The sequence below is a fragment of the Puma concolor genome, chromosome A1 (assembly GCF_028749965.1).
Source record: "Puma concolor isolate L17-30 chromosome A1, mPumCon1.1.hap2, whole genome shotgun sequence".
NCBI lineage: Eukaryota > Metazoa > Chordata > Mammalia > Carnivora > Felidae > Puma > Puma concolor.
The window spans coordinates 226,561,986-226,588,240 of NC_141667.1; the positions used below are offsets into that span (position 1 = coordinate 226,561,986).

At 36.8% G+C, this 26,255-nt stretch overlaps 3 protein-coding genes across 4 annotated transcripts in view; 2 read left to right on the forward strand and 1 right to left on the reverse strand.

Annotated features, from left to right (window-relative positions):
- SUPT20H (SPT20 homolog, SAGA complex component) overlaps nucleotides 1-16,711 on the forward strand; it is a 43,428-nt gene extending 26,717 nt beyond the window's left edge. The window contains exons 17-26 of the mRNA XM_086713309.1: nucleotides 245-362; nucleotides 903-1,005; nucleotides 1,149-1,307; nucleotides 3,007-3,313; nucleotides 3,812-3,966; nucleotides 6,561-6,616; nucleotides 9,280-9,399; nucleotides 13,772-13,877; nucleotides 15,342-15,445; nucleotides 16,205-16,711. Of these exons, the coding sequence (XP_086569435.1) occupies nucleotides 245-362; nucleotides 903-1,005; nucleotides 1,149-1,307; nucleotides 3,007-3,313; nucleotides 3,812-3,966; nucleotides 6,561-6,616; nucleotides 9,280-9,399; nucleotides 13,772-13,877; nucleotides 15,342-15,445; nucleotides 16,205-16,342 (1,366 nt within the window). The 3' untranslated portion in view covers nucleotides 16,343-16,711. The remainder of the gene's footprint in view (nucleotides 1-244; nucleotides 363-902; nucleotides 1,006-1,148; nucleotides 1,308-3,006; nucleotides 3,314-3,811; nucleotides 3,967-6,560; nucleotides 6,617-9,279; nucleotides 9,400-13,771; nucleotides 13,878-15,341; nucleotides 15,446-16,204) is intronic.
- Nucleotides 16,623-23,800, reverse strand: EXOSC8 (exosome component 8). The gene is made up of 11 exons (XM_025924504.2): nucleotides 23,722-23,800; nucleotides 22,589-22,625; nucleotides 22,358-22,421; nucleotides 21,310-21,383; nucleotides 20,115-20,160; nucleotides 19,301-19,406; nucleotides 19,171-19,216; nucleotides 18,373-18,469; nucleotides 17,972-18,092; nucleotides 17,414-17,520; nucleotides 16,623-16,839 (listed from the first exon to the last, which is right to left on the reverse strand). The coding sequence occupies exons 1-11, from the start codon at nucleotides 23,736-23,738 to the stop codon at nucleotides 16,724-16,726; spliced, it is 831 nt and encodes a 276-aa protein (XP_025780289.1). The 5' UTR covers nucleotides 23,739-23,800; the 3' UTR covers nucleotides 16,623-16,723.
- A 954-nt stretch (nucleotides 23,801-24,754) lies between these two features.
- ALG5 (ALG5 dolichyl-phosphate beta-glucosyltransferase) overlaps nucleotides 24,755-26,255 on the forward strand; it is a 43,297-nt gene continuing 41,796 nt past the window's right edge. Inside the window, exon 1 of one of the 2 annotated variants that reach the window (XM_086713321.1) lies at nucleotides 24,755-24,778. Coding sequence is in view for 1 of the 2 variants with exons in the window: in XM_025924206.2 (XP_025779991.1) it covers nucleotides 25,179-25,244 (66 nt within the window). In the remaining variant the exon portion in view is untranslated. Of the gene's footprint in view, nucleotides 24,779-25,099; nucleotides 25,245-26,255 lie in introns of those variants that run through there. The other variant, XM_025924206.2, reaches the window with a different exon arrangement.

The following is a 26,255-nucleotide window of genomic DNA, read 5'->3' on the forward strand; positions in this document are numbered from 1 at the left end:
CTGTATTAAAAGGAAGATGTGTATGTTTATGTTTCAATTGTTAATTAGCAAAATGTTTTGAGCATTAGCTTGTCATTGAAAAGATTAAAAGAATATACTTCTGGCACACAGTTAAATTGTCTAATTTGAGGTTTTTGTGTTAATTTTGATGGAAATTCTTTTATTAGTAGTTATTATTTATTGCCTGTAAATTTATGTTTAAAACAGTTAACTAATCCTTACTTGTTTACTCCTGATATTCCAGGGTAGTCAATCAGTACCAGGAGTTGGTCCAGAATGAAGCCAAATGTCCAGTCAAAATGTCACACAGTTCCAGTGGCTCAGCCAGCTTAAGTCAGCTTTCTCCAGGGAAAGAAACAGAAGTGTGTTTGATTACTTTTATGCACCTAATTTTTTGCACTGCTACTTTTTTGTGCCTAATCGTTAATCAAGGAATATAAGAAATGTTAAGGACTATTTTTTGAGGGATGGGGGTGTTATTTACTATGTAACTTTATATAATGGAAATTTTCAAATATACACAAAAGTAGAGAGAAAAGTATAATGAACACCTGTATATACTAATCACCCGGCCTCAACAATTATTATTTTCCTGAAAAAGATTTAAGAATGGAAGCTTTGCCTTCAGTATACCTTTCTGCCCTTCTCCCTCAAAGTCTTTGTCTCCACCTACTTAGAAATCTTTCCTTCATCCTGTATGTATACTGTAATTTATCTCATGGATAGCCTTATGCAAAATTATATTTTTTTGTAATGCTTATAATACCCAACCTATAACACTAAGCGTACTTTGCAGAGTTTTAAATTGTGTGTTCTCATCTAGAAGCTGTGGTGGGATTAGTTTATGAATTTCTGATTTGAACTTAATTTTAACAAGTATATTTAATGTCCCTGTTTCTCAGCAGCCCGAGACTGTGTCAGTTCAGTCTTCAGTTTTGGGGAAGGGAGTAAAACACCGACCTCCACCCATCAAACTCCCCTCGAGCTCAGGAAGTAGTTCTTCAGGTATCACATTCTTTACTTTTCTCTCATCTTGAGTAAGAAACGTCATAGAGTCATTATCTATTTTTTAAACTTTACTCATATTTTGACATAACGCACAGAATTTTGAATTATAAGTGTGGAAAATAACTTTTGTATTCTTCTAGGTAACTATTTTACACCGCAACAGGCCAGCAGCTTTCTTAAATCTCCAACTCCTCCTCCTGCTTCCAAGCCACCAAGTCTTTCTCGGAAGTCATCTGTGGATCTCAATCAAGTCAGCATGCTTTCTCCAGCTGCCTTGTCACCTGCCAGTTCATCACAAAGTGAGTTATAACTTAAATACTTCATTAGCTTTTTGCATTAGCGTTTCTTAAAAGTTATTTTTTTTTGACCAGTAAAATACTGAAATCTGAATGTACTATGTACCCAAAATGTATAAGTTTTTAGAAGCTTCAGGCAGATCTCGTTGATTGTATGTATTATGTGTTTATTGTAATTGTATTTGTTTTTCTGTATCTATGTATGCACTGTGTGTATACCTTACAGAGTTGCAACCTACACATCTCCTTAAAAAAAATCTGTTAAATGTGGCAATAAGATTCCAAAATATTTTTTATTCCAGTGTACCCTAGGATCATGTTACATTTTATGTAAACTATGTAGCTGATATGGAAAAAAATGTCATAAGAGTTGTTGCTGCAGTCCTATCTTTGTATATGTAAAAAACCAACTAGTTCCAAGGTGGTGATAAAATAAACTGAAAACCGATTTTTCAAAAACACTCCTACACTCTTAAAAATTGTAATCAGTTACTAAAATGTGGTAATGATCATAAAGCATTCTGAAAATATTAAAATGTAATTTTTACTACTGAATACTTTTTTTTTTAACATCAAGAATTATGCAAGAATTCTAGCATTCAGTTGGGAGAATTTCTTCATATTAGAGATTTCTGAGATATTTAGGTACCAATTTGCAAAAAAGCATTCCAGTTTTTTAGATTTTTTTGTAGATAACTAAAGTGTGCTGAAAGTTTTAATACACTGCACAGTGATAGGGTAGTCTTCGCCTTAGATATAAACATCTTCATCTTGATAGCTCAAAAGGTGTAATTTTTCTGCCTTCTTGTTTTGCACAAAGAAAAATTTATAAATTTCCTGGAAGTCTTATTCACACTTCTTATGTTGTGGGTATGGATTATGTTAATCTACTGCACACAGTTGTTACTTTAAGTAAGGGTTGAGTGACAGCTTCTGGACATTCACATTTCTTTCCTTTCTTTCTGCAGGACATGAAAGCTAAAAAAGAAAACACCTCAAGAGCTTTTGGTTTTATTTTTTTGGTTTTTGTTTTTTGTTTTTGTTTTTTTTTAAAAAGTTGATAAACTGTGCATACTTCATTCACAACAGATTTTCTATACATTCTTACATTTAAACAGAAGTACACAGTTACTGTTAAAGATGCAGTATTATCTATCAAATATTTGCTTTTATAACTGTGTTTTGTAAATTTGTTTGTCAGGATAAACTTGATGTGTTAGGAATTAAACATGTATATTTAGGTGCCAAATATGATTGTTAACCATATGTAATTTATTAAATATGTTCAGAGTTTATCTCAGACTGTTACAGAAAATAAGCAATATTTTTAAAATGAAGTTCTAAATTAGTGAAATCGTAAATAACAAAAAATAATTTGAATTCCTCTTAAACTTTTTAGGCCAAAGGTAGCATGTAGGAAATTAACTTTCAAATGGGTATTGTGGTAGAATACAAATGTATATTTTTACTGTTACTGTAATAGCATCTTTGATGGAATTGCTAGGTGATATACTGCATCCTTAATTGTAATTGAGTGTAGCAACACTCATGTATCATGTGTAGAAATTAACACTTGCAGTTAACTGCTTAAAAAAAAACTGGAACAAATTGTCAGTGCTAAGTAAGATTCCATTAACCTTATTTTAAAAAAGGACTGGCCATTTATAACAAACTAGCAATTTTTATTTTTCTCAATGAGCAGGATCTGGAACTCCTAAGCCATCTACTCCTACACCAACCCCTTCATCGACCCCACACCCTCCTGATGCTCAGAGCTCAACTCCTATTACCCCTTCAGCCACCCCTACTCCCCAAGATTCAGGCTTCACCCCTCAGCCCACTTTGTTAACTCAGTTTGCTCAGCAGCAAAGGTCTCTGAGCCAGGCAATGCCTGTAACGACCATTCCTCTTTCCACCATGGTAACATCCATAACTACAGGAACCACGGCCACCCAGGTCATGGCAAACTCTGCTGGACTTAACTTCATCAATGTAGTGGGCTCTGTTTGGTAAGTTTGCACTGATGCTCTGAATTTTTTTTTAAAGATACTGTCACTGATCTAAATAAATTCTTGTGAAATTAATAACAAATTGCATATATCTGTAACTGAAAAACAGTTTAGATTTGAGTAGAAGCTATCTCAACAAGAATGTTTTTATTTTAGGTAATGCATGTATTAGTGCACTAACATGATACTACTTCGTATTGACCGCAGCATAGATTGTCCTGTTTATTCTCAGTGTTACCACCTTTTAATCCTTTAATTAATGTTTTACTCTTCCAAATTATATCTTAAACCTTGGTAAATATACGGTGCTTAGTTTTTAGATAATCTTACTGTCACTGTCTACCATAAAAATGAAACTGAGCCCCAAAGCTGATGTTTAAGACCAGAAGTAGCTACTTGTGTTTGTTTAGTAGTTTGTTTTTTAATCCAAAGAATTACTGTGTAGTTGAGTTTTTCTTTTGTAGTGCAAGTTTAATGCTTTGTCTTATTCTCCCACAGTGGAGCCCAGGCTTTGATGAGTGGTTCAAACCCTATGCTGGGCTGTAACACTGGTGCCATAACTCCTGCAGGAATAAACCTGAGTGGCCTTCTACCCTCAGGAGGTCTGCTACCAAATGCATTGCCCGGTGCAATGCAGGCAGCTTCTCAAGCAGGTCAGAATATTGGAAATAATAATCTCTAAAAAAATTAAAGTATATGCTAATATAAAAATGTCATTATAAGCATATTGTATACACTTAATGTGCTTATTTCTTGAAGCATTATGTCGCAGATATTTCATTTTAAAAGCCCTTGAAGTTCTGATATTTGAATTAAAAACCATTTAACAATTCTGTGAAAAACATGGTAAGTTTCTACAAACTCGATCTGCCTTCCAAACATAATAAATTAACTGGTTGCCTTATTGTCAGTGTAGTCCTATTCCAGGTAAAAGAAGTACATTTTGCAAACTAGGTTGCGTGAGAAAGGCAACAGGGAATGGCAATAAAAAGCCCAGCTTCTGGAGCCAGACTGCCTGAGTTTGAATTGCAGTTGTGCAGTTTACTAACAGTGTAATCATGGGAAAGTCACCTCACTTTCCTTCTTAATAAAATGGGGAATAATTATTAATGCCTTGCCTCAGACTTGTGAAGATTAAATGAGTCGATACAGATGATGGACTTAAACTGCCTGAAACACATAAGCATTCAAAAATATTTTTTGTCCTCATCATACTTAGTAATAGTTTTATTTCAGCAGTAGTTATTGCTATTAAATGTCCTGGGAAACAGTTGTAACGACTTACAGTATTTTTTTTTAATTTTGAAATTATTTAATTTTGAGAGGGAGAGAACATGCAGGGGTGCAAGTTGGGGAGGGGGGAGGGGAGAAGGGGTGGGCAGTATCCAAAGGTGGCTCTGCGCTGACAGCAGTGAGCCCGAGGCGGGGCTCAAACTCATGAACCATGAGATCATGACCTGAGCCAAAGTAGGACGCTCAACTGAGCCACCCAGGTGTCCCAAGTACTAATTTTTAGTGCTGTTTAAAAGAACATGTTGTAGTATCTTGGAACAATCCAGTTTCTTACTGCTGACAAAAAATTTAGCAGGAAAAACAAACTTAAGAAAATTTTATTCTGAGTTGAGAAGTCAAACCCAAAGAATATAAACAAGGTGACATATACTGCTCTGATTTCCTAATTCTAGCTCGTGATTTCATTTTAATGTTCATAAATGTTTCTTTAGTGGCAGAAGCCCTGGAAATGGAATCAAATGTTGAAATTAGGACGTTTATATTTACATATACTTCTACCAGTTAGTTACACGTGGCTCCAGATGTTAACCATGGGGCCTGAAGTCACTTGTCTCCCTCAGTTTCATTGCTCTAAAATGGGAGTAAAAATATCTAACTTCAGATGGTACTTAAGAGAAATTAATGAAGTGATCTGAAAGTGCCTTTGGTAAGCTATTAAGCATTATACAGAGGTGATCCATTTTTAAAAGAAGTTATGTCTTTTCATGAGAATCTATAGTATATCAATACTGTAATATTTTAGAGTGATTATGCACCTTCATTTTCTTATACAAGGCTTTGATACTATTGCCTGTGAATGTCCTGCCTCATGTCTTTTTTTAATGCAATTGTCTGCTTTAGAGGACTAGATACATTTTAATGAGTGTTCAATTTGGTATATTTTGTTAGCAGAATGTACACATACTTTGAGAGCATATGTGGCCCACAAAGCCTACTGAAAAAGTTTGCCAATCCCTGCTTTATAATCTGCTCTGTGTTGCCTCACAGATTTTTGAGAATAAATTCAGAATAGCAGAACATTGTTTCCTGACTTTCAGTTTTGAGCCTTATACACAAAATTCAGTGTTCTTTAACCTTATTAATATTACCATTTATACTTGAAAAAAAATAGCATTTGGGTTCTCAAAGATAGGATTATTACTGTATATACGATACTTAGCATGAAAGGATTTAAATATATGTCAATACCTGAAATGTTTTTCTGTAACAGTGATAGTTTTATTACGCAATAGTTACTACTTTCTCCAGCCAAAAGTCAAAACAGTAATAAGGAAGTTATCATTTGTGAAACGATAGACTACAGAAATGCCTCGCTTTATTGCATTTTGCAGATACTGCATTTTCTTTTACAAATTGAAGGTTTGTGGCAACCCTGCATTAAGCAAAGCTGTTGATGCCATTTTTCCAACAGCATTTGTTCATTTCATACCTCTTGGTCACATTTTGGTAATTCTTGAAATATTTCAAGTCTTTTCATTATTAATTGCATTTGTTACAGTCATCTGCCATCAATATGACTCATTGAAAGCTTGGCTGATATATTTTTCGCAAAATATTTTAATTAAGGTTTGCACCTTGTGTTTTTAGACACAATGCTGTTGCCCACTTAATAGACTATAATATCAACATAACTTATATTCACTGGGAAATCAGAAAATTCATTTAACTTGATCTAATGCAATATTTGCTATTGCAGTTTTGCTTCCAGACTACTGCAGTGGTCTGGAATTGAACCCCCAATATCTCAGAGTTATGCCTATAAAATGTACATGTGGTGCTCCATAGTGGTGAATTTTTTTGTTGTTTTCTAACATATTTTGAAACTATAGAAACAATAACCACATCTATGCAGAAAGTACTTAAAATGTTATATTCCTATACACTAACATATAAAATATTTTGAAGTGTAATAAAATTTTAATCCCCTGTTCTAACCATGAGTTTCATTTAACAGGTGTTCCATTTGGTTTAAAAAATACTTCAAATCTCAGGCCCTTAAATCTACTCCAGGTAAATGTGAAACACTTTTTGATTGAAGCTTGTATACTTTATATCTTTTTTAATGATGTATGTCTGATCATATGAGCATTTGAAATTTTGAAGTCCGTTTGAAATCTTCTAAGGGTGTGGTTAATTGTTGCTCTTTTTGTATGATCACATGGAAAGTGTGTAAGGAGAAAGAATCTGTATCCTGTATACCCTGCTCACTGGTTCCAGCACCCTGCCTAGTCAACTACCAAGGACTACACTTGCCTACAATAGCAGTAATCAATATACTTAGAAAATAATTCCTCTCTCAACAGACATTTTATGTGTACATTGTATGTACGACTGTTTGTTTGAAGAGAGATTTTAAAATAGCTATTTGTTCTTTCCTAAGTAGAATATGATTGTTTAGCACAGTGCCAGGCACTTAATAGTCATTCAATAAATGTGTGTCAGATTAGTTTGTGTCTAATGATGAGGCGTTATACTTACATGTTGTCAATGTCAACATATAGATATTGAAAGTGGAGAATTTAGTACACGTTGTGAACTTAGAATATTCTGGGTGTTACGCTAAGTACTTGAAGGATGAAGTCCAATATAAAGCTACCAGGTTGGAAAATCAATAGGATTATCTACAGAGAATTTTAGATTTAGATTCTAAATGTCTAGACACAAAATGGCGGAGTTTTGGATTTTTGGGAAATAAGAGAACCAGACAAATCAACCCAACCTGGTATTCAGGAATAAGAAACAAATCAGGAAATGTATTTTAAGCCAAAACTTAAAAAAATATTTCTTACACAAGATGCAGACAGTGTATTTACAGAATGTAATCACATTGGTTTATTTAGCCAGCTTTCCTGCCTGCATATTCCTTAATAGCACTAATAATAAGGAACAAGGCCACTTTATACGTTAATTATGTTTTGCTACATTTATTACCTGACATAGGAAGGAACAGTTGGCTTAGGCTATGTTCAAATTTCCAAATTTGTCTAACGATGAGCTGTACTGGGTTTAGAGATTTTGACTTACACATTTTGTTTTGTTTTGTTTTGTTTTTTGACTATGCAGATCTAACAGTTCTATAGTTGGGTATTTATTTGCTCAGACTTTCTCATAAGGACTTCAGTGTGCTTACACAGTAGTCCCCCATTATCCACAGGAGATAATGTTTCAAGACCCCCAGTAGATCCCTAAAACATGGATAGTACCAAAACCCTGTATATATTATTTTTTCTAATACATCGTACTGTTAACCTTAAAGATAAAACTGTCAGGTATTTTACCAACAAAATGGGTTTATTTGGGAATAACAGAAAATTGCTATTTGGGTCAAGCAAGCTATGACAAAACCATAGGCAAGTTCAACAGATGAAGGAGAGGAATGTTATTTTATGATGGAGGAGGAAGTTGGAAAGGGTTGTTTTGAATGAAGTCCAAATGAGAAAAGTTCAGGGTAATGACAGCTTCTCATTGGATGAGTTTCAGGGTGGTTAATTTCTTGTAGGAGATGTAGTATGCATCCCAGTAACTGTCACTGATAATTCTTTCCTGTTGAGGATTCTTTTGTTGGGGTCTTATAATTGACAATCTTCCTATAAATGACATTGAGCCTCCTAACTCTAGTTAGGCTTCCCTTTATTTTAACAGTTCCTACAGTGAAGTTTAATTTATGAATTAGACACAGTAAGAGATTAACAGTAACTAATAGAACAGTTACAATAGTACAGCGTACTATTAGTTATGTAAATATGGTTCCTCTCTCAAAATATTTTATTGTACTGTACTCACCCTTCTTGTGATGTGAGATGATAAAATGACTATGTGATGAGATGAAGGGAGGCGAATGACGTAGGCATTGTGACATAGCATTAGGCCACTTTTGACCTGACCATATCAGGAGGCTCATCGGCTTGTGGACTACAGTTGACTGTAGTAACTAAAACCGGGGAAAGCAAAACCATGCATAAACGGGGACTACTATAACTTAAACCCCTATAGAATAAATGGAAAAACTATTTGTTTCCTGATGCATTTGGAAACCATAGTTTTAATTTTTAACATGGAGTTTTCTGGGTGCTTTAACAAGTGCTTTGGGGTGTTTGGTTTGGTTTGTTTTTTGGAGTATTTTAGATAATGTAATGACAGCAGCGAGTAGTACCTCCAAGCTAAAAATATGGGTATCTAATGCACTTCCTTTGCAGCTTTGAAATTCCTTGCTGTGTTACATAAGAATCCATGCATGCTGGGTTTTCATAAAGCTAGAACAAATTAAAGAAGTTTTCTTAATGTGTGTCTCTGATCATCACTAGTTTCCTTTATACTTTGTAGTCATTTGATGCTGTTTTATATTGATGTGTAAGAAGAGTTCAATGTATATTTGGATAGCTAACTATTAACCTGAAGCAGATAAATACATGTTTGAGATTACTTACATATTTGAGAGCCCAAAGCCGTAGCACTTAGAAATTGTTTTTAGATTTTCTTTAAAGGCAGGGATATTGGTTTGGTTTGGTTTGGTTTGGTTTGGTTTGGTTTGGTTTGGTTTGGTTTGGTTTTTGTTCACCTGTTTTCTTCAATCCAGAGAAAAATGCCTGATACACAGTGAATGTTCCAAAAGTATGTATGGAATAAAGAAATTTAAATAATATGAAATCAGCTAATTAGTTCTTCTTTAATAGCTTCCAGGTGGTTCACTCATTTTTAACACTCTGCAGCAGCAGCAACAGCAGCTTTCTCAGTTTACGCCACAGCAGCCTCAGCAGCCCACCACTTCCAGTCCTCAGCAGCCAGGAGAGCAGGTATGTACTTCCTAGCCCTCCATTGGCTTTGTCTTACAGAACTGCCAACTTTTTTTTTTTTGGTATATTTCAGGCATATTTGATGTGCTTTTAGTTTGTTCAAACAAACAGTTCTTATTCTGCTTTTCTTTATTAGCAGTACTAGTGATGAGTTACTGGGTGCCTATTTCAAATCCTCTTTCTGCTCCTATTGCCCATGCACTTTTGCCAGTCATCAATCTTCTGTGTACAGTATTTTTTGTCTCTGTTGGAATAGAGATGTCCCTATTGTTATGAAGCTTAGGGCAGAGGGAAGAGACACACAAATAAATATTTATATGTTGTTAAACAGAATGAGATTGAATAATAGCTGCAGTAAGTTAAATTAGGAGAAACTACATGTTTTTCTGAACCTTTGCTATACTTTGGAATGATCTGGGAACTAAAAATACTGATTTTGGGGTCCTGCCGCCCCAGAGTTTTCTCTTAGTGCACAAAGATTCCCCAGTCAAGTCTTGGTTGGGTAAAAAGCTCATCCTCTAATAGACTCTCAGGAAGGGCACATTCAAAACAATTTTTCTTTATTGTTTAACTCATGAAGGATTACTTGGCTGGATAGAAAAATTGATTTGCATTTGTTTTTTAATTGTGATAAAATACACGTAATACATAATTTGCTGTTTTCAGTCATTTTAAATGCACATCTTAAGTAGTGTGAAGTATACTTACATTGTCACGCACCAGTCTCCAGAGCATTTTCATCTTGCAAAACTGAACCTCTGTGTCCATTAGACAGTAATTCCCTAATTCCCTTCCCGAGTCCTGACAACTACTTTCTGTTTCTCCGTGTTTGACTGCTGTAGACAGTATTTGTCTTTCGGTGACTGGCTTATTTCACTACTGTCATGTCCTCCAGGTTCATCCGTGTTTTAGTGTGTCAGAATTTCTGTACTTTTTAAGGCTGAATAATATTCCATTGTGGAATTCCATTGTGGATATTCCATAGATCTCGAGATATCTGTACACACCCACACACACATTTTGTTTCTTCCATCTGTCAGTGGACACATGAATTGCTTCCATCATTTGGCGGTGATAAATACTGCTGTGAACATGGGTGTACAAATAGCTCTTCAAGTCCTTGCTTTCAGTTCTTGTGGATAATCCCCAGGAGTAGGATTTTTAATTTTTGAGGGACCTGCACACTGTTTTCCATAAGGCTATACGATTTTATATTCTCCACAGCAGTGCACAAAGTTTGTTTCTCCACATTCTAACAGGTTTCAACACTTGTTATTTTCTGGGCTTTTTTAAAATAGTAGCCATCCTAATAGATGTGAGGTAATCTCTCCTTGTGGTTTGTGTTTCCCTAATGATTAGTGTTGTTGAACATCTTTTCATGTATTGTTCTCATCATTTATATATCTTCTTTGGAGAAATGTTTACTCAGCTCCTTTCGCCCATTTTTTAAATCGGGTTTTTTGGGGGTTTTGTTGTTCGTGAGTTACAGAAGTTCTTATTAATCCTTTATCAAGTATATAATTTGCACATACTTTCTTCTACTCCATGGGTCGCTTTTTCACTCTTTTGATTGTCTTTTGATGCCCAGAAGTGTTTAATTTTGATGTAGTCCCCACTTACCTATTTTTACTTTTGCTGCTTGTGCTTTTGGTATGTCATTTTGAAATCTTTGCCAGATCAAGTGTTGTGAAGCTTTTAAGTTTGCTTCTGAGAGTTCTATAGTTTTAATTTGTTGAAAATGCTGCCCAGTGTTCACTTACTTTGTAGGTTTTTGGAAAGTCTGGCACTAGTTACAATTACCTTGCTGTTTGTTGTAAGTTAACTGCAGAATATTGCCTAGAAACCCTGAAAATTTGTTTTTATGTTTAAAGTCTGAAACTGTCAGAATTTATCTTTCCATCCTTTCCTATGGGCCCTTTTAATGTGTATCTTCAGGTCTTTATTTATGGAATAATTTCCTGCATTGTAGTTTTAATTTGCTCCTTTTTTTCCTAGTTTCTTAAGATAGGAGCTTAGATTATTGAGTTGCAGCCTTTCTTTTCTAAAATAAACAGTGTTATAAATTTCTTTCTCCAGTAGTGTTTGAGCTGCTTTCCAGAAATTTTGATGTATGTGCTTTCATTTTCATTCATCAGAGAGTATTCTCTAATGTCCCTCATGAATTCTTTGTTAAGTCCATGGGTTGTTTAGATGTGTGCAATTTGATTTCCACATATTTGATAATTTTCCAGATAACTTTCTGTAATTGCTTCCTATTTTAATTCCATTGTGTTGCAAAAACATGTATTTTTCAGTTCTCTCAAGTTTTTTGAGTTTTTCTTGATGAACTTGTGGTTTTTGTCTTACAGTTCTGTTTAACACTGTAGGGTGTTTTTAGGAGAAGTTGTGCTAGTTGGGTGGAAGTTTTGGGGAGTTATATTTGGGGAGTTTTCCTTTGTTTTAGGATAGATTTGTTATAGAAGTAATGTAATCTGTTTTTCTTATTCCTTTTCATTTCATGAGCAGAGTTCCAAGTTCAAGAGGGTCCTCTTCTGTCAGTTCTGTGCTCTTCTGTGCAGTATCTAGGGAAGTCCCTTGAAGATAAATGTCTTACAACGTTTTTGAAATGTTTGAATTAATGTTGTTTACTAAAATGTTATTTCAGACACTATTTTTGGTGGTACCAAAGTCTTTCAGAACAAAAGTTTTTAGTTTTGGTGATGTTTGAGTTATCAGTTTATTTCTTTTATAGGCTATGCTTTATGTATTATGTCTAGGAATGCCTCACCCCACCCTAGACCCCAAAGATTTTCTCCTGAGTTGTCTTCTAACACCTTTATAACTTTTCATTTAAATCTGTGATCCATTTCCAGTCAATTTTTGTGTCAGGTATAAGACTTAGGTCCACATTGGTAGGGGGCAAAGAGGGAACATTGTCCAATTTCTACAGCACTGTTTGTTGAAAATGCCATCTTCATAGGTTTAATTAGTTTTGCACCTTTGTAAAGATGTATTTGCATGGCTCTTTGTGTTCTCTATTCTTTTCCACTTATCTATGTTTCTATCCCTGTGCTGGTACCACACTGTCTTGATCTGTGTAAGCTATATGGGAAATCTTAAAATCAGGCAAAGATTTTCCTCCTGTTTTGTTTTTCAAAATTGCTTAGCTATTCCAGATCTTTTGCCTTTACGTACAAATTTTATTTAAAAAAAAAAAATTTTTTTTTTTTAACGTTTATTTATTTTTGAGACAGAGAGAGACAGAGCATGAACGGGGGAGGGTCAGAGAGAGAGGGAGACACAGAATCTGAAACAGGCTCCAGGCTCTGAGTGCAGGGCTCGAACTCATGGACTGCGAGATCATGACCTGAGCCGAAGTCAGACGCTTAACTGACTGAGCCACCCAGACGCCCCTACGTACAAATTTTAGAATCATCGTGTCTATAGATAAGGGGCGGGGGGGCAGGGGAGGAAAAATGGGATTTTTAAAGAAATTGAATTTAAACCCATACGTCAGTTTGAGAGTGACTTTACCATCTTTACTGTGTGAATTTTCTAGTCCATGAACACGGAATGTCTCTACCTAAGCCAGAATCAGCTACCTTTCAGCATATAAGTCCTATATATGTTTTGCAGATTTATACCAAAGTGGGTTTTTGTTTTTCTTTTTTTGAGTTGTAAATGGTAGGTACTTCTTTAAATTTCAGGTTTCCACATGTTCACTAATAGTATATAAAATTTATTTTTGTATGTTGATCTTATATTCTGAAATCTTACTGAACTAACTCATTTATTAGTTTTAGGAGTTTTTTTGTAGATTCTTTATGATTTTCTTTTTAGATAGTCATTCCATTTGCAAATAAAGACAGTTTTCTTTTTTTGTCTCTTTATTTCCTTTTTTCATTGTGATCTTTAGAAATTCTGGTACTTAAAAAAAAAGGAAAGAAAGAAATTCTAGAACTACATTGCAAAGAGTTTTAAGCTTTAAAAAATAGTTTTGATGAAGCTTTATAGAAAGCTTAGGAATTATTAATACAGCATCAAACAAACCAATAAAGAATGAATTCTGGGAAATTAGGTTGTTTTTTTTTTTTTTTGCTTTCAAAATATGACGACATACTGGAGTGCCAGTAATAAGACAGCATGTGACTCTTGATCTTTGGGTCATGATGTCATGCCCCATATTGGGCATAGAGCTTATTTGAAAATTAAAAAGAAATAGCACATCTTTATTCTTGCTAATTCTAAATATGTTTGAAATATTTTTTTATGTTACTCTTTTTACAAGATGTAGTCTTAATGTTGGTATTTTTCCTCATACAAGAAAAAAAAGTTTTCACCGATTCAAATTGTTTTTCTTTCTGTACAAGTCATGTATCATTTTTTAATTCAGGGTTCTGAACAAGGTTCTACCAGTCAAGAACAGGCCTTATCTGCTCAGCACGCTGCTGTTATTAACCTTGCTGGAGTAGGAAGTTTCATGCAGTCACAGGCAGCTGGTTGGTATCTTCATACCTTCATATGTTGAATTTACTAAAAATAACTGATCACTTAGGGATCTCACTCAGTATTTTAATTTTCCTTCTGTTACAAGCAGTGACTGGGGAAAAAATATATTCTATTTAATGCATGAACTATTAAGTCAATTGATAGCCGTCTGAGTTTTTTTTAATTTGACAGTTGATTAAAAGTATTTTTACCAACATACATTAACAGCAGTTGTGTTTTACTCACATTACAGTTTGTTAGCAGAATTTTATACAGTTACCCAACTTACTAGGAAGCTACCAAAGCTATTAAGTCTTCAGTTCTTCTGAGTTATTATTGAGACTGCATTTTTCTCGATTGCATAATCTTTTGAGTCATTTTGGTAGTTTGCAATTGAGTAATTAAGACTTAATGGTCAGAAATAACTTTATAAGCCACTTTTACCATCAGTTAAAAAAAAAAAAGTTGAGTTGAGATTATCCTAAATAACTGTTCACCACTTCTGGCAATAAATGGTGAACCAAAGATTTACCTCTAATGAAAATATCTTGTCACTTAAAGACAGTAAGTGTAACTTTGCATTTAATTAAAATCATGAAGCCACATGTGTAAGTAACCTATGATAGAGTTTGGGTATTGAGTAAATGAACATACCATCAACATTTCGAAATGTCACTGGGCTCACTGTCCTATCTATATATAACTTCCAGTGTCTGAATTTAGAGTAAGCAAGGTCTTACATAATGTCCTATTTACAGCTGGTGAATTTCCAGATGGAAATTTGTGACCATAAACCTTTTATTACCCAAGTTATAAATTTCCTAAAATGGCTGTCGTATACATTATTGGAAAGAATCTAGGCTGAAAAATCATGGGAATGTTTGTAGCGTTAGCCCTGCCAATGATTACTTTTGATTACATTTTGGCCTGGAATTTCATCTGTACGTTGAGAGGGTTGAACTGATTACTCTGGCCCCACTCAGCTTGGAAAGAAATGGAATAATGAATGCCGTCTCAGTTAATCACCATTGTTAGTGTAGTCTAAACTCATTGCAGCATCTTTTGTTTAAAGCACTGGTCCACCAGTTTCATCAGACTAGTAGATTGGACTTCTCCCACCCCTTTTCCTACTTCACTGACTATATTTTAAAGTACATACTGTATTTTACATTTTGCAAGAAAGCCTTCTCAACAAAATAGCACTAATACCAAATTTCATTGAAATTTAAGAGGGATACAGTGCTTTGTCACGTGGGCACTCCCTTCCCTTTCATATCCAGGAGATTTTATAATCAGTGGTACCCTCAACTAACAGGAGACTATACTAAATTTATTCTGAAATGTCTGTGATTTGATACTTAAGATTAATCATACTGATAACTTTTCTATTATTTCATTTTCTGTGTTGTCCTTTTCTAACCCTGGTAGCCTTCAAACTTTTTGACTGGCCTGCTTTCCCCTTCTCCTCTCTGTAGTGTTGTCTCAGCTTGGCTCTGCCGAGAACAGACCTGAGCAAAGCCTTCCTCAGCAGAGATTCCAGCTCTCCTCTGCCTTTCAACAGCAGCAGCAACAGATACAAGTAATCCAGCAACTTCACTCTGATTACATTTTTAAAGATACTCTGCTCCAAAAGTACCTTAACATACCTTTAGTTTCATTTTACTGTCTTTTAAGACTATAAGGTAGTAGATAAATAATTTAGCAAATTTTACTTGAAAGTCTGACATTTTAGCTAGTCAACTTGGAGCACGGAACATAATTTGTACATTTAAGCCATACTCTTCCTCATTTAAAATCTCTCATGAAGTGCTGGTGGCACAATAACCTACATTTTGTAGTTTCCAGTAGATTTTGAAACAGACAGCTGTTAAGTGCCAAAGGTTAACTTTTTGATACTGTACTGCAGAAAAAGGCAAGTATACCAGTGTTCCTGTTAGTAAATGTCATACCTGTTTTAGGAAAATGTTATTCCAGGATTGTAGGAAGTCAGCGTATTATAGTTGATTCTCTGATATGCAGGGTGGTTTTATATTGCTATAAACTATCCTACAACAAAATAGTGTAACTGAAGTTGCTGAGTTACTACAATATAGACTGGCGGGGCAAAGTAACAGAAATATTTTTAAAGTTTACCAAGAACCATTTTTAAAGCCCTCAGCAGGCTTCTGTGCCACTGGTGCTGTTTGACTGTGCATTGTCTCAGTGTGGTATAGTCCCTTTTCGTTATCTTGGTGCTTTCTCCCTTTCAGTTTTGTTGTTTTCATCTCTCAGGAAAAGCACCTTTCCATACCTGCCTACATTTAACGTAACTTGACTTTTTTCTCCCTCCCTTCTGCAGCAGTTGCGATTCTTGCAGCATCAAATGGCTATGGCAGCAGCAGCAGCACAAACAGCTCAGCTACATCGTCATCGGCATACAGGCAGCCAGTCAAAAAGTAAAATGAAGAGAGGCACGCCAACCACTCCAAAATTCTGAGTCTTGCTTTTTTTTCTTTTTTAAAACCATTAAGAGCATTGAATCAAAAGGATTCTGAGTTTCTACTTCATTTTTTGGTTTTGTTTTTTTTTAATGTCAGTATTTTACATTGCTAGATGTACAAACTTTATACAGAAGCACAACCCTAGCATTTTTAAGTAAAAACAGGGAGATGGTTTAATGAACCATTAGGGTTGGTTTGCCTAAGTTACTGCTTTTTCAAAATGGTTTCACTGTACATAATACACGTGGAAGTGACCTAAGAAATACTAGAAACATCTTTCAGAAGAATGTAGTTTGATATTTATTTAGTATAAAAGGTTTGTGCACAGTGTAACAAATACAGTTTTTACAAATCCGTTTTGAAAATGTGGTGGTGGTTTATTTGGGTTTCATACTCTTAATTACTTCATCCATTAGCTTTTTTACTTCTTTGTGTCTGGTAACTGCTCGGCTCATACAGTCCTGAAGTTTAGCACCAGTCAGCCCACTTCCACCTGAAAAATTGTTGTGCCAACACTTTTAAGATGTTTTACTTATAAAAAATCAATATCATGTTATAAAACAAAAAATTCAATAATGCAAGCCAGTGAGACTGTCTCAAGATTTGAGGTTTTGTTTTAACAAGACCTGCAAACGATTCTGATGCATACCTTAAGAACCATGGTAGACATATATATAGAAATGTAAGGAATTTGAGATAACCAAGAAACCACAGTAACTTGTATTAGCAAACAACAAAACATTCCATTTGGCCCTCTCTACTACAAAGAAGCTCACATTGAGTTTTTACTTTACATGTTAAAGGACTGAATGGGGGGGGCGTGGAGCACCTGGGTGACTCAGTTGGTTAAGCATCCTTAACCAACTTCAGTTCAGGTCATGATCTCAAGGTTCATGAGTTTGAGCCCCGCCCCACATTGGGGCTCTGTGCTGACGACAGCTCAGAGCCTGGAGCCTGCTTCGGATTCTGTGTTTCCCTCTCTCTCTACCCCTCCTCCACTTGCACTCTGTCTCTCAAAAATAAACATAAAAAAAAAAAAATTAAAGGACTGAATGGAAGGAACATACCTGGTTTGTGAAGACAACATAGTTTGCCTTCCTCATCCATTACTACTGTTAAGGTTCCTGTTGCCAGATGTTCCTCCTCTCCAGTAGGGTCAACTATGAGCAGAGTGCTATTTAAAAAAAAAAGTATAAATTATCAATCCACGGAACAAATTTCATTTGCAAAGAATAAAATCACTACTTGCCTTTTAGCTTAGGTATTAATGTCAAATACAAACACCAGAAAGAACTGTTAGGAAACCAGAAAAGTTAATAGCAACCTAATATTCTACTACTTGTTAGAATCTTTAATACCCGTAGTAAATACAGAAGGTAGCCTAAGGTAAATCTGTGAAATAATTGAAGGTTAATTACACAGGAATAAGGAAATCAAGGAACAGGTAGAGCTGAAAGTGTAAGTGTTAGCTGATAATTCTGCAGGGACAACAGCTATAAATCTAGGTGTCCAAGGCAAACTAGGATGTATGGTCAGCTTAGGCACTTCCTGAAAAGTTAGAAAGCTGAGTAACAGTCCATAATTACCTTGAATACACAATATTTTTAGACATTTGATTAACTTACTCATCAAATACAGCAAAAGAAGTTGCAACTGGATGAGTTCTAATATTCAAATAACTTTTCTTCTTTAAATTAACTTCTGCTAAGGCAGTTTCTTCATTTATAGTAACTTCTGGTAGCTGTACTAGAAAAGGCAAATATGTGAAGTAAATCACTGTAGTTTAATAAATACAGCTTTCTATGCTTTGTTAATTCACTTTTCCCTCATTAAATTGTCTAGAAATATTCTTTTTAAAAAAATTATCTTAGGATAATTAAGGTAAATTTAGTGGATATAAACATGGTTTTTAATTTAGAAACATCACTAAATTTTAACAAAAAACCTTTAAAAAGTTTATTGATAATGTTTAACAGAATATCCTGATATATAAAAAGGAATATTCCCTTTTATTAAAGTTGCTTACCATTTTTTAAAGCTGCTAACAAAGCAAATGTACAGGCATCCAAGATGTTCCCATCATAGTCCAGGCAAATGATATCACAGTACAGAACCCAAGAAAGCTAAAACAGAGTTTACAGAGTGTAAATTACAGCCTTCCGATGGTTAGAACATGGTATTTCAACTTAAAACCACACAGGACCCTTGGGTACACCAGCATGATAACCTTCAAGGCTCAAAAACTTAAAAACTTTACGAAGTACACAACCAGTAACCAAACATAGTAGACAGGTCTGGTAAAAGCTGGCATTTAACTATCAAGCTGTCAGGTAACAACATCTACATTTCCATCAAGGGCTACAGAAACAAATTAGCAGATGAAGGAAATGCTTTTGAAAGTTCCAAATGAAACCCAAAATGTACTTTCCCACAAATACAAAAAGCCTCTACATCCTACTCAACTTAGTTCTAACTTTTAAACAGACTTAAAATTTATAGTGTAGATTTACCCTAAACACGTTGGCTGATCAGATATTAATACTCTATATGGAATAAACAGTGGACTAATTATGTGTTAAAAGTTACCTCAGCTCAAAAAGTAGCTCTCAATCAGGTAATAAATTAAGTCGATTTTTTTTTTTTTATAAACCACATAGTTTATTTAGATGTTACAGAGTAAGCCTGATTTTTTTTTAAGCTGAATTCCAGCTTAAGACATTCATATCTGAGGCCCCTGTGGTCTACTATTTTAATTCCCCTGTTCTCTTCCCACAAAAAACAATTCAGAATTAATAAAACCTCATAGCTTCTTTATTCATCTTACCTTTCCTGGAGAAATGCATAAGTCCTCTTTCTGAATTATCTGTGAACTTGATTTAATAATAAAGTACAATAAATTAAAGGTCAACAATTATCTGAAAATGAATGACAGTCAAATGTTATAATGATCTTACTTTTCAATGACATCTGCAATGAACTGGCTAGCCACTTGGGCCTCTTCTCCAGGAGGTCCAGACCGAAATCTCGACGAACACAGAGGTGGTAGATCCACATTAGGAACTGAAAGAAACACTGCAGCTATGAACTAAACTTCACCTCTGGTTTATGGAAGTCTTAAAGACATTATTAATCAATCCACTGCAAAGGTGACAGTGGTCAAAGCTAGGATTGGCCAAGTGGAAAACACTGTAACACATCATTTCGTTTTTGGTCTAAGATTCTTAGGCTTAGATAAAATAAAATTTACATTTTCCAACTTTTTTTCTCACACAAATAATACCAAAAAAATACAAAGCATCTATTAAGGCCTCAATCATCCTAAATCCTTCAGAAAAATATATTTAACAAAATACTTCAATCTGTAGCACTCTACTCATTACCCAGCTGCCTGCATTTTTAAAATGTTGGTTCCTACCATAAAAAACAGATGGTCGAAGGAAGAAGAAAATCGCATAGTGGTATAAATGAATCTTTATGGAAACATAAACGTTCGTAATTGCAACTCTCCTTAGATTTGTATTTTCTTGGTTGACATCTGAATATATAAACAACAGATCATAGTTTAAAATTTTACAGAATTTTCTATCTTGCTACTAGGCTATCTTCTAAACAATGCAGAAAACTCTTCAGCAATGTCTGCTTCATTTCTATGTATTTTTGAATCATAAATTTTCTTCAGCTCAACTACTAGGACTTAACATTAGCATTAAGATCAGAATTAAATGTGTTAGAGTATTTGTATTAAAATTACAAAACCATTTAACTTACCAACATATCCTTTATCAGGGGCATCTGTTGGTGGTGCTGCAAATTCCTATAGAAGCAAACACACTTCCTATGAAAGATGCTACTCAAATTGTGAAGACAGTTTAGCAATCACTTGGACAACCCTTCAGCAAAGACCACCTTAGCTAGTTAACTACAAGAGCATCTACTATGCTTTGGGAGTCATCAGGCTACATGGACACTGGAGCCAATCCTCACATAGGTCTACAAGATAAAAAAGCAGGATGACATAGCTGCCTACACTCTAGTGCTACCAAAATTACCTGGGCTCAATAATAATGATAATAATAATAACAATAATAATAATAATAAAATTACCTGGGCTCTTTATAAATACATATTGAGTTTCTGCACCACCCTCTTCCAATCATTTAGTAACCAAAAACTCAACAGTGCAGTATACTGGAAAAAGTACATGCTTTGGAGTCGAAGTTATATCTAAGCTCTAGTTATGATATGTTCCTGGACAAGTCACTGAACCTCATATAAATGATTGTTTATCATTTATGATTGTTCATGATTGTTCTCAAATGATTGTTCTCATGATTAAACTGGTAATTTTGTAATAAAGCACCTAATTTAAGGTGCCTGGAACACAACAGTTACTCAGTAAATAGTAGCTCTTACTCCCTCAAACTTTTCTTTTGAGCAATTTCAATTTGCACAGATTAAATGGCTAACAGGAGGTCACCAAAAATCCCTTTCTCAACCAAATTCTTAAAAACTTAAAAGCAGTGAGGATTTAAAAAGTTGTTTCATTTTAGAGGTGCCTGCATGGCTCAGTGGCTTAAGCATCTGGCTCTTGATCTCAGCTCAGGTCGTGATCTCATGGTTCATGGGTTCAAGCCCCACATCAGGCTCTGTGCTCACAGCGGAGAGCCTGCTTGGGATTCTGTCTGTCCCTCTCTCTCTCTGCCCCTCCCCCACTCATTCTCTCTCTCCCTCTCTCTCAAAATAAATTTTAAAAAATAGTTTCATTTCAGTCCATCTGACAAATGTTCATAAAAGTCATTAGACTTAGAGTATTATCAAAGGTGAAAGCTCTTGGAAAATGAAAAATACTAAAAAACTGACAGCTGACTGCCTAATCAACAGAATTATCAGTGTAAATTACAATCTAACAAGTATATGAAGCTAATTTGGTAATTCAAATCTCAGTAAGATATATTAAACCTACCGCCTTAATTCCACAAATTACTGTAGTATTTCCCAGCTTCACTAAAGCAGAACCATCTGCAGTACTAATTGAACCTGGAAAGATAAGCAAAATGAAAGAGTTCACAGAAAGTGTTCATTTTCTACATATAATTTTTCTTGCTATGTATCTCAGTTTCTTATTAAAATGTATTCATACCTCAAGCCCTTTTTAAGTAATGTAACTATTTAAAATTACTGTTTTAGGAATTATTCACCTGTCCTTGAATTTGAGTTAACCATTTCGTTCAGTCACAGAACTGTTGTACAGATAAAAACCTCTTAACACAAAATAATAGGATTCCCTTAGATATAGAATTTGGCTGAAATACTGTTTAAATGGCTCTGACTAAAATTTAGGAATGTCAGACAGGTTAAACTGGAAAATTCTGTGTTTGCAACAGAAAGTTTAGTAAGTATAAGACATACGAGAAAACCATGTCTTGTGGGGCATCTGGGTTGCTCAGTAGGTTAAGCATCAGATTCCTGGTCTCCGCTCTGGTCAATCTCATGAGATGTTGAGCCCCACATCTGGCTCTGTGCTGACAGCGCCTGACAAGGCAGAGTCTGCTTGGGGTTCTCTCTCTCCCTCTCTCTCTGCCCCTCCTGACTCTCTCTCTCCGACATTAAAAAGAAGAGAAAAAAAAAAGAAAACAGGGCACCTGAGTGGCTCAGTCAGTTGAGCACTGGACTTCAGCTCAGGTCATGATCTCGTGGTTGGTGAGTTCAAGCCCCACACTGGGCTCTGTGCTGACAGCCTGGAGCCTGCTTGAGATTCTGAGTCTCCCTCTCCCTCTACCCCTCCCCTGCTCACACTCTGTCTCTCTCTCTGTCTCAAAAATAAACATTTTAAGAAAGAAAGAAAACCATGTCTTGGAGATTTTGAAGGAAGGAAAACTTCAAATTTTAAAAAGATCAATTGAGACGATAGTTTTAAAAAAAAACTTTACAAATAAAAATACTAGCATAAAAAAAAAAACAAAAAAATACTGAAGCAACTTCATTCTATCTGAGAACTGAAAATACCTCACCTATGTTCACAGTAGTGGTTCTGAATTCACCAAGTTCTCTTCCATCTGGACGGCAGTTCTCTTTCTAAATAAACACATTTACATGAAAGGAGATTACATCTACATTTGTATTTTACACACACCAGGGAAAACACATTAAGCCTCATTAATTCATAAGTCAGTTTCCAAAGAGGCACCTGATACTGTTATCAAAAGATACAATACAACCTGTACAAAACCACCTTTACTCACCAGAAATCTCCTGTAATACTCCAGGGGTTCCACAGTTCTGAAACATGGAATCATATATCGAGGTAAGTTAATGAATTTTAACATAAATCCCGAAACTGGCAAAGATCTTAATGTGATCATGCAGCATAAATCTCCCCAGTTTGTAACTAAGTTTCTTTCATGAATTCTGATGTTTACTTTGCCAGCTAGGACTCTTCCCGTAGCAATCACACTCAACTGCTGTCCTTAACTCTACCTTAAACAATCACAGGTTGGAGCCCAAAACCTTTGAACATCTTTAATACATCCAGTTGTTAAAATATTAGTAATGTCAGTTTCGCTCCGAAGCATAAGAAAAAAAAAAGTATTCGCACTATCCTGTAACTGAAATTTAGCATGTTCTTCAATTATGACTAGGCAATAATGAAATGAATAATGAATTATGCCTTCATTAAAATATTAGTGCCTGCAACTTTAACAACCACAGAGATTAAATGTTTTCGTTTTACTTTGGAGTTGTCGAAGGTTGTGTGCGAACTCGTTACTTTGAAATTCCAGTTGTTACTATACTCCCCACTAGATCTTGTTTAAGAAAGTTAATTTCGAAAAGCATATATTTATCACTCTATCAAGAACTCAGAGTTTATACAAATAGAAAGAAAACTGTGTCAACATAATTGTTTTCCTTTGGAATCGTCTATATCTTATCCATTTAAAAACTTGACTCTGAGGACCATCTACAGGCTTCACCAGACTGGCACAAAAGAGGCTTAAGTAAAACCTTCCGAACAAGGCACAGTCTTTTAGAAATCAATCAGGGAGAGGGAGAATAGGGTAGTATGTGGTTCTGATACAACACTTTTTAAAAGACTTATGACGGTGTCTGGTGGGGCCGCGCGTCCACTACACAAGCGCTTGCAGCCGATACTGAACTCTGTACACAGTCCCTTCCATCTCCCCTCTCACTGCGGGAAAGCCCGCTTTCCCTTCACTACGACCACCTCCAGGTCCTTCCGCCCGTCGCCTGCTTCCGTTAGAAAAAGGAGTGGGAAAATGGCAGGGTGGCCTCCAGGTGAAAAAATCCCAGCGAAGGGTTAAAGGAAGCCTCCATCCGCCAGGGTACAAACACGCGCCCGCGGGCCGCCGACACTCACTTGAACCCGGCCGCCATCTTCCCGCCCGCGCGCGTGCGCCTGCGCAGAGCAACGCCGCGCCTCGCGACCGCTCGCCTACACCGCCTCCAAACTTTCGACAAGGACGCCTGCGCTCTGGTCCCGCTGCCTGAGACGCAGCCGGCTTGGCGCGGCGCGGGCGGTTCTCGGCCCACCTTGCTCCGACCTTCTCTGTCCCGGCAACGCCCCTAGGCTTCTTCTTTCCCTTGGACGCGTTTGACGAATCTGCCATCAGAGAAGACGAGAGTGTATCTTTCTAGAAACAGTCTGGTAGTTCAAGAGTTTAAGAGAAAACCGACCGTACTGCCAGGAATTGAGTATTAAGAGTGGAGCATTATTCCAGAGTGTCTGTGTCCTTTTCCCGCCTCCGTCTTAGGCTGGGCCCTGGGTTTGCCCCCTCCCAAGCAAAGGGCTCCCGGCTCTAGTTACTGGAGAATTACATAAACTTTCTGTGCACTCACTATCCGCACCAGGTTATACTTTGCAGGTCCCGGGAGCAGGCTCCAAAGGAGTGGCTTGTGTTGCGGCTCAAAACCTCCCCCTCCCTCCTAGGTAGGGTTGCCGGACAGGGTACAAGACATTCGATTAAATTGGAATGTCAGATAAAGAGAAAATGTTTTTCTTAAATATAATTTACTGTCAAATTGGCTAACGTACAGTGTGTATACCCCAAACAATACATGCTATTAGTTGTTACCAGGGGCTGTGGGGGAGCAAAGAATGTTTTAGAAATAGATGGCGGTGACGGATGCAGAAAATTGCGAATGTAATTAGTAACACTAGTGTACACTTAAATTCGTTAAAGTGACAAATTTTATGTTGTATAAGTTTTTTTTAATTATTTTTAATGTTTTATTTTTGAGACAGAGAGAGACAGAGCGTGAGCAGGGGAGGGGCAGAGAAAGAGTGAGACACAGAATCCGAAGCAGGCTCCAGGCCCTGAGCTGTCAGCACAGGGCCCGATGTGGGGCTCGACCTCACAAACCGGGAGATCATGACCTGAGCCGAAGTCGGACGCTCAACCGACTGAGCCACCCAGGTGCCCCTATGTTGTATCAGTTTTTAAAAACTCGTGTAATATACCGAAAATTTTTTTAATGGGTGGGTTGTATGGTGTGCGAATTATATTTTAACAAGTCTGTAAAAAAAAAAAACAAAAAACTGTTCATTGCTTATCTGAAACTCAAGTTAGTGGACATCCTGCATTTTTACTTGCTGATTTTGTCCACCATACTGTGGAACAGAGGGCCCGCCTCCACAGCTGACCCTGGCTCCCAAGAACTACATGTTCTTCTCCTCGCCTTGCCGCGAGAGGGCGCTGTGGGCGGCGGGCGCCAGGCCTGCGCGGCCTCTCTGCCGGCTGGAGGCGGGGCTGCTCCGAGGCTCTTCCGCGTGTGTGTAGGTACTTGGTAGGGCGGGCGGCGACCTGGGCATGGAGGATGCTTTCGCTGGTGCTGCAGCTGGCGGTGCTCGGCGTGGCGCTGGCGGCCGCAGCCTTGATACTGGTGAGGAGAGGGATGGGGGATCGCCGCGGGCCCAGGCTCACTGCTGTCTTAGAGACTCGGCCGGCACGCATCTCCTCTGCATTGCCCACTCTTCGCCGGGTCCCTTTCCACCAGGCTTCCCGCAAATCTTGACCCGAGGATTCCTTCTCCTAGAATTCTACACACCCTTTCTTCCGTATTTATTTTTGTTTTGCAGCTTTACCTCCCTCTATGCCCGGAGTCTTGTACGCTTATTCACTGGGGGTCGTGCTTACCAGTCTCCATTTGCCCCCTGGTCCCTGGACCTCTGTCCACCTGTCCTATCTGTCCCGACCTCTCCAAGACCCCCCACCCCCACCCCCGGGCCTGCAGCCTATGCAGTTCTGGCTCCACCCAGGAAGGTCTTGAGCCCCCAAGAGGTGTGTGCTCTCTAGACTCACCCTTTTCCTGATGTTAAACAGAAAGTGGTGACAGCGCACCGCCGAGAGCCATCTGTTACAGATTGGAATAAATTCGTGGATCAAGAAGACTCAGGAGGGACACAGTAAGACGAAGACACACAGGCGTGGTGTTACCATGTGTCTGGGAGTCGTTACGTCCCATTATTGAACACCCTAAATTCGCTGCCTCGGAATGAGGCTATACAATAGAATTCAAACTCGTGTTTTCTTTGCTCTTATTGTGGAAACAGAAACGTTGTATAAACACTTGCCGATCCATAACTAATAGTCAATTTGCCAAGTGACCTTTCCCTCATATAATTTGGAATGAACCTGCCATCCAGTTAGTAAATGGAGTTTACTCCAGTACACTTCCAGGAGTAAAAGGAAGTTTCAGCTTCCTTGACACTCATATTAGCCCTCTAGGTAGCACTGCTAGGAAGGCCATTCTTCCACCTTGCTAGGTTTGCAAACTCACGGTTTAGAAACAATAGAGAAAAAGCCATGTGTCCTGACTACTTCGGTGATTTGTGTCTGAGTGAGAAAGGGGTCTTCTTTCTTCCATAGTGGAGATTCTGGGTTTTTTCGGGGT

Excerpts from the sequence above, each read along its gene's own strand:
- EXOSC8 (XM_025924504.2), bottom strand. Across the intron at positions 19,407-20,114 it reads CCCTGATAAAGGATATGTTG|TTCCTAATGTGGATCTACCA; the intron begins GTAAGTTAAATG and ends TGTTTCTTTCAG. Across the intron at positions 16,840-17,413 it reads ATGTTGTCTTCACAAACCAG|GTGGAAGTGGGCTGACTGGT; the intron begins GTATGTTCCTTC and ends ACAATTTTTCAG.